Genomic DNA, 18,754 nt, shown 5'->3' with positions numbered 1-18,754 from the left:
TTTCAATTTAATAAATTCATTAACAGTTTTTAAGCCATCTACTTACTGTCTTTAACAACGTAATCAACTCATTTAAGGCTACATTCGCATCAGAAAAGAACTGGTCAAGTGTTAGAGAAGACCAGTTCAGTAACGTGACTCCTTGTCTCAGAATAGACTCAATCTAAACAAAAAAGGAACAACAGACTTTGAACATAAAATTATTACAAATGCTTCAAAGCCACCAAGTTGAAATTATTTTCATTGGCACCGGGTTATTTAGCAAGTCATTCTATATACAATAAATAAATAAAATCATTAGAAACAGGAGAGGAGGAAATACTTGAGCCTGCTCCATCATTCAATAAGCTTTCTATACCTCACAAACTGAAATTGATGTCAGAAGCCAAACTTTGATTTATGAACCAACTCATAATCATCTGCCATTTCTGCTGCTAACCTTGCAGTTTTAACTCTGCTCTTCCACATAAGTTCACAATACTTCAGGAAATGAATGTTTGAACCCTTCCAAAATAGTTGTTTCGTATGTTTGATCTATTTACAATGCCCCTATTCACCTGTCAAAGTTACTTTGCTTGCTCCTATCAAACTCTTTGCACCTTTGATCAGGTTTTCTCCTTAGGATCCTAAAATGTGATCTTAGACTTCTGGTACTAATTCACATGCACTTAAGATGGTTTTTTCACCTCAACACACTTCCTAGCTACCTCCTCTGATAGTGATGCAAATACTTCACTATCTCTGCCTATCAATTTTGTTTGGACCCCGGTGGCACAGTGGTTAGCGCTGCTGCCTCACAGCGCCTGTAGACCCGGGTTCAATTCCCGACTCAGGCGACTGACTGTGTGGAGTTTGCACGTTCTCCCCGTGTCTGCGTGGGTTTCCTCTGGGTGCTCTGGTTTCCTCCCACAGTCACAAAGATGTGCGGGTCAGGTGAATTGGCCATGCTAAATTGCCCATAGTGTTAGGGTAGGGGTATGGGTGGGTTGCGCTTCGGCGGGTCGGTGTGGACTTGTTGGGCCGAAGGGCCTGTTTCCACACTGTAAGTCTAATCTAATCTAATAATACTTACATGGTCACCATCCATTTTATTTGATTAGCCATTTTCTCAAATGAAATGAAAAAGGTGTTTACATTCTTCTCGTTGACCTTAGGCAATGCTTGGGCATGTTTAAACAGATCCCCATCAGGCCTTTGGCAACAATGGGATTGCTCTCCATTACTGTCCTGAACACGATTCCTACCTTTTACCACTACCTCCACCATTTCATGTCAACTCTGAGTTTTCGGTTCCAATCTCCAAAGTTCAAAAACTCTCTCTTCCTCCCTTTCTTTCTCCCTTTCTTCTATTAGGGACATCCTCTCCTTTTTTTTCATTCTGCCAAGTCTGTTCTTTCATTTTCTTATGCCTCTGCTAGAACTATTGTCTCTCTCTGCTTTTTTTCTGCTTTCAATTGCAATTCAAACAGTTTAATTTCCTTTTCATGTTCAAGCTGCTTCATTAGCAATTGAATTTTAGCCATTTCCAAAGATTCCATTGCATTTCTGGAAATCACAAACATTGAGCTATTGCTGCAATTACCTCCCCTGTTTGTATGGACTTCAGCTTAATAAAAACCAAAATGACTGCTGATTCTGTACATCATAAACAAAAATAGAAATTGTTGGAAAAGTTCAGCAGGTCTGGCAGTACCTATAGAAAGAAATCAAGTTAATGTCTTGTGTTGAGTGAGCCTTCCTCAGATCCAAACCAAAATGTTAACTCTGATTTCTCTCCACAGTTACTGCCAGACCTGCTCAGCTTTTCCAGCAATTTCTGTCTTTGTTTCCAAATCCAGTTAATCTGCCAATTCCAAATGTTTTGCCTTGCTCACTTTCTATAAAACTCTGAAGTAACTTCTTCCATCCCAGGAGACTTTTTGTGACTGAAACAGCCATTACTACACAAGGCACACCCTATTTAAATTAACCGAATGCAATTCCCACAATAAAAAATACCAATATTTAGTACACATTGCTTTGGAGTCTAATAATCCTAAATCCAATCTGGAATTAGAGATTTTGAGTTCGACAAGAGCACCAAATTTGTTATGTACCAGAACAAATCCCCTCAAAATATATTAAGAAGACAGCTTTGACACTAGCTTTTTATGCTTTTAAAGGTAAGTGCCAGGTTTTGCATTCCAGCTGCAATTTGATTGGTCAAACAACTTGACTTTCAGCAAAATACGCTTTATTTTTACACTATAATTAAAATACAAAATAAAAATTAAACAAAATGCTTACAAAAATAATATGTATGGATATATTAGCTACTAATAATGAACAATTCCAATATAGTAACATTCCATAAACACACCCTTGGAAAAGGCAAATTCGGCAAAATAGATTGTCTCACATGCAATTTTATCTGCTGGAAGAGAACCCCAGCTTTTAGCTGTAAATGAGAAAGGAATCAAAGTGTCCACATTTAGCTTCAAGATCCCAGCAACTGCAGAAAGCTAAAACTAAAAACCCAGTTCTAAGGGAACCTGACCCCACCTATTCAGTCAGTTTCTACTGTTTCAACTTTTAAAAAAGCCTCACCAAAGTTGTTGAGTTTATTGGCTTTGAGCAAACTACTCAATACCACTCTCTCAACCTTCCTTCATTAAAAGAAATAACAAAATACATCTCTGAAAGCCATAGTATAGCGTTATGGACCAGATCTGACCCCTCAACACACTTTTAAGCAGGTAGCCCAATCATAACTTTGCTATTTGTTTTAGTTAAGTGCATAGTAGATATTCCTGGAGTGAATTAGCTGATCCGACTACCAAGTTTTAATCAAACAGAATTTATTTATAAAATTACAGAATGAAATACAAAGAACAGAAAATAGAATACCGGATAACTTATGCTATCCAAAACCCAAAAGACTCTGCCAACTTAATGATGCTGTTCCGAAAATATTGGCAACAGTCCAATAAACATATCCCTTAGTACAAAGAGTAAAAATGAAACAAACCAGGGCTTACAGATTTTAAGTCATAGAGAGAGAGAGAGAGAGTCCCAGGCTAGACTTGCCCCAGCAGCCTTTCTTCACACACACTATGCTGAATTGAATCAAAAACTCTAATACAAATGAAGGCTAGCTACACAGCTAGCTGGCCACTTCCTTTTGATTACATATATTTTTTAAAGACATGAAAGGCTTAGGCCAGAGGCATTATCTGTTCGGGGTAAACAAAAAAGGGCCAAATAAACCTTTCAAACCCATCCCAGTTGGAGCCTAGCCAATTACCCCCTCTTGGGAAAAAAAAACTCAAGGGCATAGTAATCTTGTAAAAAGACCGACATTGTGACAATAGTCACAAAACCAATATGTCAACGTCTCACTGCTCATTTCTTTTCAGACCCTAGGAAGAGGAACATCAGGATTCCAGGCACATATCTGCTTGCCTCTCTAACAATTCGAATAATACCAATGCTCTGATGTTTATTATTTTTCTGGGTTCCTCCTTTCCAATTCCTGATTAGCATTTGGGTTATTACTCATATCCTCTTTCGTGCAAACTCCTGTTTGTTTAATTCATTTGCAATTCTTGCAATTCCCTTATTTTCCATAATTTAATCTTGGGTCTGACTTGCCATAAGACCAATGCTCACTACATGCTCTATTTTAAAAATATCTAAAATCTATTTTTATATTTATGACTAGTTTTCTCTCATTCTTTATTTTTTGTTAATTTGAATATTGTTACTAGAATATTTGTCACTAACCAGAGAGTAGGCCATACTTAGACCTGGTTTTGACCAGTGAGGTAGGAGTAATTATTCACTTCATAGTAAAAGCCTCCCTGGGTAGTAGCAACCACAATTTTACTTATTGTTTAAAGGAGAGAAGATTGGGTAAAAGATTATTGATTGCATACAAGATTCAGAAGGGACTTGCCTAGGTGGATGCGGAAAGGATGTTTCCTATTGTAATTTGTTTTTTTTTTCATTCTTTGCTGGTTTTTATGTTCTGTCCAATCTGGACTCAAAATAATCAATTTATCACAAAACAAACATATGTTTAAAAACGTCACCTACTTGTCAAGAAAAGTACTATTTGTCTCTAAACCCACACATAGACATACTCGTACAACATAAAAATGACAGCTGTCTGCCAAAGGACTGAAAATGAAGGATCGAATATAATAACTATTTGTGTTTTACGTACAAGCATATGAGAAAGAAACATGTATAGTCCACTCAGCTCTTTAACCTGCCCCACCATTGAATAAGATCGCGGCTGATCTCACTTTAATTTCAACTCTACACTGCTGCATTGCACCAATAATCTTCCATTTTCCTGGTAATTAGTGGGCGGCACGGTGGCACAGTGGTTAGCACTGCTGTCTCACAGCACCTGAGACCCGGGTTCAATTCCCGACTCAGGCGACTGACTGTGTGGAATTTACACTTTCTCCCCGGGTGTGCTCCGGTTTCCTCCCACAGTCCAAAGATGTGCGGGTCAGGTTGAATTGGCTATGCTAAATTGCCCGTAGTGTTAGGTTAGGGGTAAATGTAGGGGTATGGGTGGGTTGCGCTTCGGCGGGTCGGTGTGGACTTGTTGGGCCGAAGGGCCTGTTTTCACACTGTAAGTAATCTAATCTAAACAATCTTTATACCTCTGCTTTAAAAAATATTTAAAGATTCAGCATCCGCTGCCTTTTGAGAATGGGAATTCCAAACATTCACCATTTTCTGTGAAAAAAAGATCTTCATCTCTTTTTAAAGGTGAAACCTCTTTTTTAAACTATGACCACGAGTTTTAGATTTTCCTACAATAGGAAACATCCTTTCCGCATCCACCTAGGCAAGTCCCTTCTGAATCTTGTATGCCGTCAATAATCTTATACCCAATCTTCTCTCCTTTAAACAATAAGTAAAATTGTGGTTGCTACTACCCAGGGAGGCTTTTACTATGAAGTGAGTAATTATTCCTACCTCACTGGTCAAAACCAGGTCTAAGTATGGCCTGCTCTTTAATTAGTGCCAAATATTCTAGTCTGAGAAACTGCCATAACAAAAGTCATTGAATTCCTCATATTAATGAAACAAAGAACTGCAGATTCTGCAGATCTGAAACACAAACAGAAATTGCTGGTTGAACTCTGAGGAGAAAGCAAGAGTTAACATTTTGAGTCCAGTGTCTCTTCACCAGAAACTTTTCTGGTAAAGAGTCACCAGACTCAAAACGCGACGTCTGCTTTCTCTTCACAGATGCTGTCAGACCTGCTGAGTTTTGCCAGCAATTTTTATTTTTGTTACAATAAATTCCTCAGCTAGACTATTTTTACCAATCTGATTTTTCTATTCTATATGTAGGCTAAGATCTTCCATGACAATTGCTGTGCCTTTTTGACAAGCTTGTAACATGTGATTTTTCACAATTTTCTTTGATGAAGCCAAATTGCTGACAGCTCTAGGTTGCTGATTTATGTTCAATCTATTTAGAGTCAATTCTTTAGAAATGGTCACAGTTCATCTTTTCATCAGGTATTATCAGGGACAGGGAAATCTTAGTACTTATAAATTCAGTTTCCCAGGGACTTCAACTGAGGACAGGATTTCTGGAGTGAGTCTTGTCGCTTTGGTCATGTGTACTTCACTCTGGCTTCTTGGTCTGAAAACAACTGTAAATGCAGAGCATTGGCATACGGGTCTCTAGTCCACTCTAAGCCAGTTTTTCTTTTTTGCAAATAAGACAATAAATCTCATTTTTTATCTCCTTGATCTCTTTGCTCAGCTTTTTCTCTAAAGTCACTTGGTTTCCAGTCAAAAGCCAAATAAAACCACAGCACCTTCATTTCCAAGAAATAATAAAACAAATTTCAAAAATATTCAAATAGTTTGTAATTCTTTGGTTCTTTACAGGTAATCTTTAAACATAAATATATATTCAAACCCCATATTGATGTTTTGATTAAGAAAAAGAAAGAAGCATATGTCAGGTACAGACAGCAGAGATCGAGAGAATCCTTAGAAGAGTATAAAGGCAGTAGAAGTATACTCAACAGAGAAATCAGAAGGGCAAAAGGGGGACATGAGATAGCTTTGGTAAAAATGGTTAAGGAGAATCCAAAGGAATTTCAAAAATATATAAACTTTGTCCACCCCAGTCCAACACTAGCACCTCCATATCATGACCTCCCGCACAGCCAGATAAGAATTAAAAATTTGGGTCAGTACTCCTGTAATCTCTTCCCTTGTCTCCCAAAGCAACTAGTGTTTCATTTCATCCAGACCTGGAGATTTGTCCACTTGTAAGCCAGCTTAACATCTCTCCATGTCAATTTGCTCAAGTAGCTCATAGTCCTTCATCATCATTCTCTTGAAGACGAATGTGACCAGGGTATTTCACAAGGATCTGTGTTAGGGCCTCAATTATTCAAAATGACTTGTAATGTTATTTTAGAGGGCAGTTAAGAGACAAACTACGTTAGTGTGCTTCAAGGGTTGACTGAAGGCCAGACCAGGTAAGAACGGCAAATATTCTTCCTTAAAGGCTATTAGTGAAACTGGTATGTTTTTATTAGACTGATGCTGGAAAAACACAGCATATCAGGCAGCATTCGAGGAGCAGGAAAATCGACGTTTTGGGCAAAAGCCTGAAATGTCGATTTTCCTGCTCCTCGGATGCTGCCTGACCTGCTGTGCTTTTCCAGCACCACTCTAATCTAGACTCTGGTTTCCAGCATCTGCAGTCCTTGTTTTTACCGAGTATGTTTTTATGACAATTGACAATGATTTACATAATCGCCATTAGCCTTGATTTAAATACCAGATTTTATTGACTCCAAATATACCATTTTGGATACTGGGGGGGATGCTCTTATCAGGGGTAAGCCATAGGGCACAGATCTCTGGCACAGCATCTGTCTCTCTTGCTCAGAATGGAAGAGGGGATATGTGCCAGCTGCTGGATGAACACCAGCGTCTGCAAAGACTGAGAGGAAATCCCATTGTGGATCCCTTGAGTGTAATCCTTCCAGTGTGTCGATTCTTTCAGGGAGCCAATAAGTACCTCTGTGGAATTTCAAATGAATGCACGCAATTGTAGCCAGGAGATGATTAATGCTGCCTTCACTGGGGCACAACAACTTATACACTTACCCTTGGACACCTGAGTTAGACAACCAGTTGTAGCCAACTTTGCAGCCAAAGAAGATGCTGGGAGCAGTCAATTGCATCGATATAGGGACCAGAGTGGTCCATCAAAAACCAGCAGTGTTTGTCAATATGAAGGGGTCTCGTTAAATTACTAGGACTGCCAAATACACATATATGCCCATTTTCCCTACTTCAAAGGTACTTTGATACTGAATTTGATACTATCTGGTTAGATATCTGCTCTATTTCTCACATTTGATGCTTTTCAGCAATTTCAAATCAATCAAGTGTCCTTAATTACAAAGTAAAGTTGTTTATTTATCTCAAAGTCATTGAAAAAAATCATTAACTTTACTGTTAAGGCTGTGATATCTCAAATTACTGATTTTTCCAAACAATCTATTTAAAACTAAATATCTTCCTTAACTTGCTTTTTTCTTTATACTATTATCAAAAGTGTATTTTATCAGCTGTTAAAATCACTTTTGAAAGTCTTAATCTTGATTTCCAGTGCAGATTTTCAGGTGACAGTAAATTTTCATCATCCCTTTTCTTCAAAGGGGAAAATATCTGCTTTGGATGTTTGGTAATCCATCTCCTTTGGTGACAGATTTATGCCCCTAACAGTCGTGGGCCTTTATCTTACTCTCACTGATTTCTTAAAAATTTCTTTTTATGTTGGTGCATCTTCAAGACAACAAAAATAATGACAGCTTTTTGCTGGTTCATTGTTCAGGGTAATTTGTTGACCAATCAGAGTCAATCTGGTTTAATATCGATACAAAGTCTAATAGTTAACTGTCAATCATCATTAACTGGTGCATCCTCTGTGGCAATAACTGATCAGAGCCCATGTAGCAACCAATCAGTATTCTCCTCTCATTCTGAATAAATGTTGGTTTCCCCTGACTCCAGGATGAAAGCTTCAAAAAATGTTCTGTTTCAGCAATATTCAGGTTCTGTAGTAGTAAATGACAATGCATCTATAATAAATCATCTTATACATAACAAATGAAACACACATACATCTAAGGGCTCGAGAGCCAGCTCTTAGACAAAACCATTGGGTAATTTAATGCTTACAACTGGGAATTAAACTTGTGACACTAATTTGAAGCTTTTCCAAAGCCTCAATATCAATGAGTGAAACAGCCTTCAATTGTCGAACTTCAAAGAAATAGAAGTTAGGTGCTTGTAATCTGTCTTTGTATATTAACTTCATAAAGCCTGGCTTAGGTTTGTGCAGCAGCCCTTTTGACATATTATATTTGAACTGACCCTCCACTGAGCATTCTTATTCTGGCATAAACTCAAATTTAAACAAAATAGCAAACCAGAAGCCTTCCCTTGCCCCGACTCCAGTCCCCTCCCCAAAAAAAACATATTGACAATTTACTGGGACAAATTACATATTAATCAAAAAGACAATAGGTGAAGATGTAAAATAGACTGCTAATTTGCTATATATAGCTTTTCATACCGCAATAAAATTAAAATTAGTCCTCTATATTTTGATTGTGAAAACAAAGGTGATATGACTGCCAATTCATTTGTTATTGGTCAGTTTTGTACCATAAGAAACACAATTATCAGTATAAATGGATAGCAATACAATTGTAATATTTTTCATTTGTCTATCAAATTTGTTTTTCTGTAGAATGTTCTTTTTACCTGAGTAATTTAGTGCTCACCTTGTTAACTTTAGGTGTCATCAATGCAATAAACTCAGAAGGAATTCCTTGGCGCACAGTTTCAAATGCATGAAGAGCAGACTGATTTTTGGAATACAAAAGAAGAAAGGTTTTAATGTATTTTTAATTGATCTTGGAACACAAGCTTAATTGACGAGGACAATTTTTATTTCACATCCCTAATTTTCCAAAGTTCTGCTTTGCCTTTTCGAGAGCAGTTGATCATGAACTGCATTGTTGATGTTTCTGGAGTCACATACATACCAGATCAAGATGACATATTTCTTCCTCTAAAATGCTGTAGTGACAATCTGAGAATTTCATGGTCACCTATTATAAATCCAAACCTACACATCTGGTATCACATTGGCAGTGAAAATCACACATAACATTTTTGAGGTAGCATTTGACTTGGCAACAAAATCCTGGTCGTGAAGTAAACTGCTTATGGGTTTACTGCAAAGGTGTAGCATAAGTAAATGGTTTTGAGTGCTGCTCAGATTTTTGAGCTATCTTATCTGTGATATAGCTCAATGTGATGCCAGTTATGTAAGTTTACTTCCTAGCGACTTGCAGACTACATCAAACATTTGCATTTGCAGCAGACAGTGTTGGAGTTGTGCTCAAACAGCTTGTGCTTGCAAACTTCAGAACATCAGATGTGATTCTACCATTGTAAATCATTTATCAAATAATCCAGACTGTTCAAAATTACAATGGAAACCAAATTAAGCTCATCAGTCAGGTTTGCTGTAAGGTGTATTGACACGTGCTAGAAGCTACAAATATGACAACTTGAGATCCTGTTTATGATGACAAAAGGAATTTACATAGATATTGTATCTTTTTCATGAAAAATGGGGTCATGAAGCCTGCCAATATCTGCTGCTTTCCCGCGGCCAATCCCTGCTTGGTCTGAGCTCTAAGATTGTGGGCTAGCTGATCTTGCTGCATCTCCATACCAATGTGACCCAATTAATCAGCACCCTCTTCTCATGCTGACAAGTTCAGTGAGCCTTTTCTTAAATTTGTTTGTTGCATCCTAGATCTGATGAGTGCAAGATGAAAAGACTTGACTTCTAATACTCTTTTAACAACATTTAAGTGAAAACGGTGCATCAGAAATTGCTCCTCCAATCATAAGTCACTTCTCTACCACATTTGACTTTCATAAACTTATTCCCTAGTGAACCAATCTGCAAAGGGGCAGAGGGCAGTATGAGGGTGAGGATTCATTCAGACTGAGGACTCCTTTAGACTGAGGCCTGAACATGGAGCTGAACCTGCAGCTGAATGGGGCACAGACTGCAAGTCAGAGTGTTGTGTTCTGTCCTACACCTTGTATGCAGTATCGTTTTAAGAGACATGGTTATGATATCATCCCATATCATATTATATGACCTGAGAGTATAAAGGTCTCAGACTACATCTTAACTGGAGCCACTTGAAGCATAAAACAATGAGGGAAGTGTGCTACTCTTTGCAACGGAAGAGCTTAATATTAGCCCAGACACTGAAGTTCCTGTGACCACAGTATATGTTTATACCAGGAACTGAAATAAAGGTTGACGAAAACTCTGAGTGCTACATTATCCATATCTAAGTCCATGTTACATAATATAAATATTGCCTTATCATGTACAAACACCCTTTTGGGGGAAAACAGCCACATCATAGTGATGGTGGCATGATGCAGCATGATTGTAAGCAGCAGTCTGGGAATAAGAAAAAACACGAGTTATCAGTGTCAGACACTTGAAATGCTCACTGAAATTCTGACAAGGCTGGGGATCAAAAGGTTGATAAAACTAACAGTACCAATGTCTGTAAGTAGAGGTCATGGAATCATACAGTACAGGAGATCTTTTGGATAATCGAGTCTGTTCTGCCAAAGGCAGATTAAATGTACACGAATTCCACTTTCTACTACTAGGCCCATTGCCTGGAATGTTCCATTGCTTCAAATATTTATGCAAGAACATTTTTAATGGTGTGAGGTAATCATCCTCAACTGCCCTCTCAGGCAGTGTACTCCTGACCCCTACCAGCCTCTGAGTAAAACAAGTCCTCAAGTCCCCTCTAATGGTCTTGCCTTTCATCTAAAGAGTGTGTCTCCTAGTTACTGACATTTCAATAAAGTAGAACTTTTATTTTTATTCATTCACTTGATCATGGCATCACAGGCTCGGCCAGCATTTATTGTCCATCCCTAATTGCCTTCAGTGCAGTTAAAAGTCAATCACATAGCTATCGGTCTAGAGTCACATGTAGGCCAGACCTGGTAAGGATGCCAGTTCCTTCCCTAAAGGAATCTTGGGAGTCCCGATACCACAGAAAGAGGCCAATTCAGCCCATCGAGTCTGCACTGACTCTCCATACAGCATCCATCCCAGACCCACTCAATATCTCCCATAGTAATCCCACATTTACTATGGCTAACGTACATAGCCATCAGATCCCTACACACAGTATTCCAGTTGTGGCCTAACCAAAGCCCTAAACAGCTCCAATATAGTCTCCTTGCTCTTCTAATTTATGTCTTGATTGATAACAGCAAACTTCTTGTCTGCCTTCCTGACTACTCTGTTAACCTTCCCTGCCAGCTTCAGGGGTATGTGAACAAGAACCCCAAAGTCTTGCTGTTCCTCTGAGCTGCCTGTCCTACTATTCATTAAGTTCTTCCTTGTCTTGTTACTTCTTCAAATGTGCATCACTTCCATCAAACAAAAACAAAGATCTGCAAATGCTGGAAATCTGAAACAAAAATAGAATTAGCTGAAGAAACTCAACAGGTCTGGCAGCATCTGTAGGGAGGAAGCAGAGTTAATGTTTCAGATCCAGTGACCGTTCTTGAGAACTAAATTCCATCGGCCACTGAACTTCCCATCCCACCAATTCATCTATCTTCTACTATTCTAAGAGATTAAACATCCAGAAGGTAGACTTACCTTCTTTCAGCTTGAAGTTTAAATTCTATCCCAATTCTAATTCTAAAACATAGCATTGATTCCCTTCTTTCTTTAAAAAACAACAAACTATCAGCCTGCTTTCCTATTTCAAAATTAAAACCTGCAGTCAAAGGCTACTCTCAGCTGAAATACAAAGCTCACCTGATTGAAATTATGACTTCTTAAGATGAAGGCCACCTTTCTAGCCAATTACAGTTTCATCATTTTGCCTGTGATTTAGCATGAGATTAGAGGAATGTTTGAATTATATCATCATATTTGTCATCACTCATGAGATATAGAATTTATTCCACTCCCAAATTGCCCTTGAAAGGGAGTTCGTGACCCACCTTCTTGAACTACTAAAGTCCATGTGCTATAGGTTGGATAAAGTATGGAGCTGGAAAAGCACAGTAGGACAAGCAGCATCAGAGGAGAATGGGAGTCAACATTTCAGATCAGAAGGGTCCAACCTGAAATGTTGACTCCCCTTCTCCTCTGATGCTATTTGAGCTGTTGTGCTTTTTCCAGCTCCACTCTTTATCCACTCTGACACTCCAGAATCTCCAGTCCTCACTATCTCCATGTGTTGTAGGTTGATATACAATACTGTTAGAGAGGGAATTCCAGGATTTTGATCCAGCAACAGTGGAAGAATAGCGGTATATTTCCAAGTTATGATGATGCATAGCTTGGAAGGGAATTTGCAGGTAGTGGTGCTCCTATGTATCTGCTGCCTTTTTTCCTTCCAGAATTGGTTCTGGAAATGGTTGTGGGTTTGGAAGGTGCTGTCTGAGGAAGTTGAATTTCTGCAGTGCATCTTATAAGTAATACAAAGTGCTGCTACTGGGCATTGGTGGTGAAGGGATTGAATGCTTGTGATGTGGTGGCAATCAACCGGTTTGTTTTTTTGACCTGAATGGTGTCAAACTTTTTGAGTTTTGGAGCTGCAGCCATCCAGACCAGTGGGAAGTGTTCCATCATACTCTTGACTTGTGCCTTGTAAGTCGGGGATAAGAGGAGTCATGAGGTAAGATATGTTCTGCAGCATTCCATGCCTCTAACTCTCTCTTCTAACTATAGGTTTATATGGCAAATGTAGTTGAACTGCCAGTCAGTGGTCACCCAAGAATGTTAATGGTGGGGATTCAGTGATCATAGCATCATTGAATGTAAAGGCCAATGGTTAGTTTACCTCTTTTTGAAGATGGTCATTGCTTGGCATTTGTGCGGTGCAGGTGGCTCAGTGGTTAGCACTGCTGCCCACAGCACCAGAGACATGGGTTTGACACCACCCTTGGGCCACTACCTGTGTAGAGTTTGCACATTCTCCTGTGTCTGTGTGGGATTCCTCCAAGTGCTCCAGTTTCCTCCAGTGATGTGCAGGTTAAGTGGATTAGCCTTACTAAATTGCCCCTAGTCTCCAAGGATGTGTAAGTTAGTTGGATTAGCCATGGGGTATGCAGGGTTACAGAGATAGAGTAGGAGGGTGGGTCTGGCTGGGATGCTTTTCCAAGCGTTAGCGTGGATTTGATTGGTCAAACGGCCCACTTCCATACTGTGGGGATTCTACGATTTTATGAAATGTTACTTGCCACTTATCATCCAAAGCCCAGATCTTGTTGTATTGAATATCAGGTGTCATGAAGAGTGCTGAATATTATCCAATCAACGGCGAACATCACCAGTTCTAATCTTATGATGGAGGGAAGGTCATTAATTAAGCGGTTGAAGATAGTTGGGCCTAGGACACTACCCTGAGGAACTCCTGCTGAGATGTCCTGGAGCGGAGATGACCGTCTTCGAACAGCCACAACTATCTCCCTCTGTGTCAGGTATGACTCCAACCATTGGAGAGTTTGCATTGATTCAATTTTTGCTGGTCTTCTTGATGGCATACACGATTGAAAGTGGCCTTTTGTCAAGGACTGTCATTCTCACCTCTCCTCTGGAATTCAGTGTTTTAGCCCATGTTTGAACCAAAGCTGTAATGAGGAATGGCATTAACCAACAATCTGTCCTGGACCTCCAATGCAGGTAAGCACAACAACATTTCTTCTTCCTCAGGAGGCTTAGGAAATTTGGCATGTCCATAAGGACTATCTCAACTGAAAGGATTTTGGATAATTTCTGGCTGTAACAGCTGCTCCTTTTTTTGAGGTATTTGAGGTGATTTCCTCGAATTGAAGGAGCAGCAATTACTGTTTTATATGCTGTTGCATTGTTTTGGAACTTTAGAAAAAAATGTCAAAACAACAGCAGTATTAAAAGGGAGAAGAGCAGACAAAGGAAGCACATGGTGAGGTCATTGCAGGAGAGAGAGAGAGAGAGAGAAAACTTGCACAGTTACTGCCTTTGATGTTTGAATTTATGTACAGCTGGACATCGGAGTGCACTTGACAAAATTAACAAGCAGTGAAATTCACAACTAATCTTGAAGGAACTGTTGGGCGATGTTCACAGTACAGACTCAGATAAGTTAATCGTTGTTGTTAAGTGTGGCCCATAGAGAATCTGCAATACGGAGTAGAGCGGGATCTTTCTTGAGGATATGTTTTTTGGAGATATGTCTCTTGACTAAACTTAAAATAAAAGTCATAACTATTCATTTAACCTGGGACAGCGTTTATAGAGGAATAAGACGGTGTTATTTTCTGGGTCTGTAGATTTTGAAGGAGCAAAGTGGCCTTTAGTACAGTGGTATGTACTTCGTGTCAGATGTGGGAGTTTAAAGAGAGTTTAAGGGTTACTGCGGATTATATCTGTCGTAAATGCTGATCAAATAGATTGGTTGGAGAGACACTTAGAAGCAATGAGGAATTTGCAACAGCAACAGTATGTGATGGATGGCAGTTATAGGAACGGGGGAAAGTCTCAGATACAGTTACATCATTACATAGATGGGTTAACTTCAGGAAAGGTAAGAGAGGTAGGCAGCTGGTGCAGGAGACTTTTGTGGATATACACATTTCAAACAGGTATGCTGTTTTGGAAAATGTAGGGGTGATGGATTCTCAGGGGAACGTAGCAAAAACAGCCAAGTTTCTGGTACTGAGACTGGCTCTAATGCAACAAGAGGTATGCTGGCTTCCAAGAGATCAATTGTGTTAGGGGATTCACTAGTCCGAGGTACAGACAGACGTTTCTGTGGCCACTAGTGAAAATTCAGAATGGTGTGTTGCTTCCCTGGTGCCAGGATCAAGGATGTCTCAGAGAGGGTGCAGAATGTTCTCACGGGAGAGAGGGGTCAGCAAGAGGTCATTGTCCACATTGGAACCAATGACATAGAGAAGGAAAAGGTTGAGATTCTGAAGGGAGATTGCAGAGAATTAAGCAGAAATTTAAAAAGGAGGTCCTCGAGAGTAGTAATATCTGGATTACTCCCAGTCATACGAGCTAGTGAGGGCAGGAATAGGAGGATAGAGCAGATGAATGCATAGCTGAGGAGCTGGTGTATGGGAGAAGGATTCACATTTTCAGATCATTGGAATCTCTTTTGGGATAGAAGTGAGCTGTACAAGATGGACGGATTGCACCTAAATTGGAAGGGGACTAATATACTGGCAGGGAAATTTGCTAGAGCTGCTCGGGAGGATTTAAACTAGTCAGGTGGGGAGGGGTGGGGGGAATCCAGGGAGATAGTGAGGAAAGAGACCAATCTGAGACTGGTACAGTTGAGAACAGAAGCCATACAAACAGTCAGGGCAGGCAGAGACATGGTAGGACTAATAAATTAAACTGCATTTATTTCAATGCAAGGGTCCTAACAGGTAAGGCAGATGAACTCAGGGCATGGTTAGGAACATAGGACTGGGATGTCATAGCAATTACAGAAACACGGCTTGGGGATGGGCAGGACTGGAAGCTTAATGTTCCAGAATACAAATGTCACAGGAAGGATAGAAAGGGAGGCAAGAGAGGAGAGGGAATGGCATTTTTGAAAAGGGATAGCATTACAGCTGTGCTGAGGGAGAATATTCCGGAAATACACCCAAGGAAGTTATTTGGGTGGAACGGAGAAATAAGAAAGGGATGATCACCTTATTGGGATTGTATTATAGACCCCCTAATAGTCAGAAGGAAATTGAGAAACAAACTTGTAAGGAGATCTCAGCCATCTGTAAGAATAATAGGGACATACATTGGGACTACCATCGTGTTAAGGGTTTAGATGGAGAGGAATTTCTTAAATGTGTACAAGACAATTTTCTGATTCAGTATATGGATGTACCTACTAGAAAAGGTGCAAAACTTGACCTACTCTTGGGAAATAAGACAGGGCAGGTGACTGAGTTGTCAGTGGGGGAGCACTTTGGGGCCAGCGACCATAATTCTATCAGATTTAAAATAATGATGGAAAAGGATAGAACAGATCGAAAAGTTGAAGTTCTAAATTGGAGAAAGGCCAATTTTGACAGTATTAGGCAAGAACTTTCAAAAGCTGACTGGGAGCTGAAGTTCGCAGGTAAAGGGATTGTTGGAAAATGGGAAGCCTTCAGAAATGTGATAACAAGAATTCAGAGAAAGTATATTCCTGTCAGGGTGAAAGGAAAGGCTGGTAGGTATAGAGAATGCTGGATGACTAAACAAATTGAGGGTTTGGTTAAGAAAAAGAAGGAAGCATATATAAGGTATAGACAGGATAGATTGAGTGAATCCTTAGAAGAGTATAAAGGAAGTAGGAGTATACTTAAGAGGGAAATCAGGAAGGCAAAAAGGGGACATGAGATAGCTTTGGCAAATGGAATGAAGGAGAATCCAAAGGGATTTTACAAATACATAAAGGACAAAAGGGTAACTAGGGAGAGAATTGGGCCCGAGCTGAAAATGTGTTGCTGGTTAAAGCCTGGGCTCTGGCCTGAAACGTCGAATTTCCTGTTCCTTGGATGCTGCCTGATCTGCTGTGCTTTAACCAGCAACACATTTTCAGCTCTGATCTCCAGCATCTGCAGACCTCATTTTTTACTCAGAGAATTGGGCCCCTCAAATATCTTCAAGGTAGCCTTTGTGTGGAGCAGCAGAAAATGGGGGAGATACTAAATGAGTATTTTGCATCAGTATTTACTGTGGAAAAGGACATGGAAGATATAGACTTTGGGAAACAGATGGTGACATCTTGCAAAATGTCCATATTACAGAGGAGTAAGTACTGGATGTCTTGAAGTGGGTAAAGGTGGATAAATCCCCTGGACCTGATCAGATGTACCTGAAAACTCTGTGGGAAGCTAGAGAAGTGATTGCTGGGCCTCTTGCTGAGATATTTGTATCATCGATAGTCACAGGTGAGGTGCCAGAAGACTGGAAGTTGGCGAACGTGGTGCCACTATTTAAGAAGGGTGGTAAGGACAAGCCAGGGAACTATAGACAAGTGAGCCTGATGTTAGTGATGGGCAGGTTGTTGGAGGGAATCCTGAGGGACAGGATGTACATGTATTTGGAAAGGCAAGGACTGTTTATGGATAGTCAACATGGCTTTATGCATGGGAAATCATGTCTCACAAACTTGATTGAGTTTTTTTTAAAAGTAACAAAGAGGATTGATGAGGGCAGAGCGGTAGATGTGATATATACGGGCATAAGGCATTCGACAAGGTTCCCCATGGGAGACTGATTAGCAAGATTAGATCTCACAGAATACAGGGAGAACTAGTCATTTGGATACAGAACTGGCTCAAAGGTAGAAGACAGAGGGTGGTGGTGGAGGGTTGTTTTTCAGATTGGAGGTCTGTGACCAGTGGATTGCCACAAGGATCGGTGTTGGATCCTCTAATTTTTGTCATTTACATAAATGATTGGGATGTGAGCATAAGAGGTACAGTTAGTAAGTTTGCTGATGACATCAAAATTGGAGGTGTAGTGGACAGCGAAGAGGGTTACCTCAGATTACAACAGGATCGTGATCAGATGGGCCAATGGGCTGAGAAGTGGCAGATGGAGTTTAACTCTGATCAATGCAAGGTGCTGCGTTTTGGGAAAGCAAATCTTAGCAGGACATATACACTTAATGGTAAGGTCCTAGGGAGTGTTGCTGAACAAAGAGACCCTGGAGTGCAGGTTCGTAGCTCCTTGAAAGTGGAGTCACAGGTAGATAGGACAATGTAGGTGTTTGGTATGCTTTCCTTTATTGGTCAGAGTATTGAGTACAGGGGTTGAGAGGTCATGTTGCAGCTGTACGGGACATTGGTTAGGCCACTGTTGGAATATTGTGTGCAATTCTGATCTTCTTCCTATTGGAAAGATTTTGTGAAACTTGAAAGGGTTCAGAAAAGATTTACAAGAATGTTGCCAGGGTTGGAGGATTTGAGCTATAGGGAGAGGCTGAACAGGCTGGGGCTGTTTTCCCTGGAGCGTCGGAAGCTGAGGGGTGACCTTATACAGGTTTATAACATTATGAGGGGCAGTCTTTTCCTGGGGTCAAGGAGTCCAGAACCAGAGGGCATAGGTTTAGGGTGAGAGTGGAAAGATATAAAAGACACCCACGGGGCAACTTTTTCACACAGAGAGTGGTACATATGTGGAAAGTGGTGGAGGCTGGTGTAATTGCAACATTTAAAAGGCATTTGGATGCGTATATGAATAGGAAGGGTTTGGAGGGATATGGGCTGGGTGCTGGCAGGTGGGACTAGATTGGGTTGGAATATCTGGTCGGCAGGGATGGGTTGGACTGAAGGGTCTGCTTCCATGCTGTACATCTCTATGACTGTATGATGCACCAAAGAAAACATTCCACCCGGAATGGCAACTGCTCCGCCCAGGATTGCAAGAAATTACAGAAAGTTGTGTGTACCGACCAGACCATATCAGGAGCCAATCTCTCATCAGTGGAGTGTATTTACAGTTCTTGTTGCCACGGAAAGGCTGCCAACATCATCAAAGAGCCCACTGCCCCACCCCTCCCTCCCCCACTCTGGTAATGATCTCTTCCAATCTCTTGGGTCAGGCACAAGATATAGAAGCTTGAACACATGGACCAAC

At 40.2% G+C, this 18,754-nt stretch overlaps 1 protein-coding gene across 1 annotated transcript in view; it reads right to left on the bottom strand.

The window, feature by feature from the left end:
* LOC132834281 (dynein axonemal heavy chain 8-like) overlaps nt 1-18,754 on the bottom strand; it is a 1,170,382-nt gene that overhangs the window by 779,511 nt on the left and 372,117 nt on the right. Inside the window, exons 18-19 of the mRNA XM_060853001.1 lie at nt 8,832-8,912; nt 47-163 (exon numbers count right to left, since the gene is read on the bottom strand). Coding sequence (XP_060708984.1) covers nt 47-163; nt 8,832-8,912 — 198 coding nt within the window. The remainder of the gene's footprint in view (nt 1-46; nt 164-8,831; nt 8,913-18,754) is intronic.

Source organism: Hemiscyllium ocellatum, chromosome 3 (genome assembly GCF_020745735.1).
Source record: "Hemiscyllium ocellatum isolate sHemOce1 chromosome 3, sHemOce1.pat.X.cur, whole genome shotgun sequence".
In the NCBI taxonomy this organism is placed as follows: Eukaryota; Metazoa; Chordata; class Chondrichthyes; order Orectolobiformes; family Hemiscylliidae; genus Hemiscyllium; species Hemiscyllium ocellatum.
This window is presented reverse-complemented; position numbering and strand designations above follow the sequence as displayed.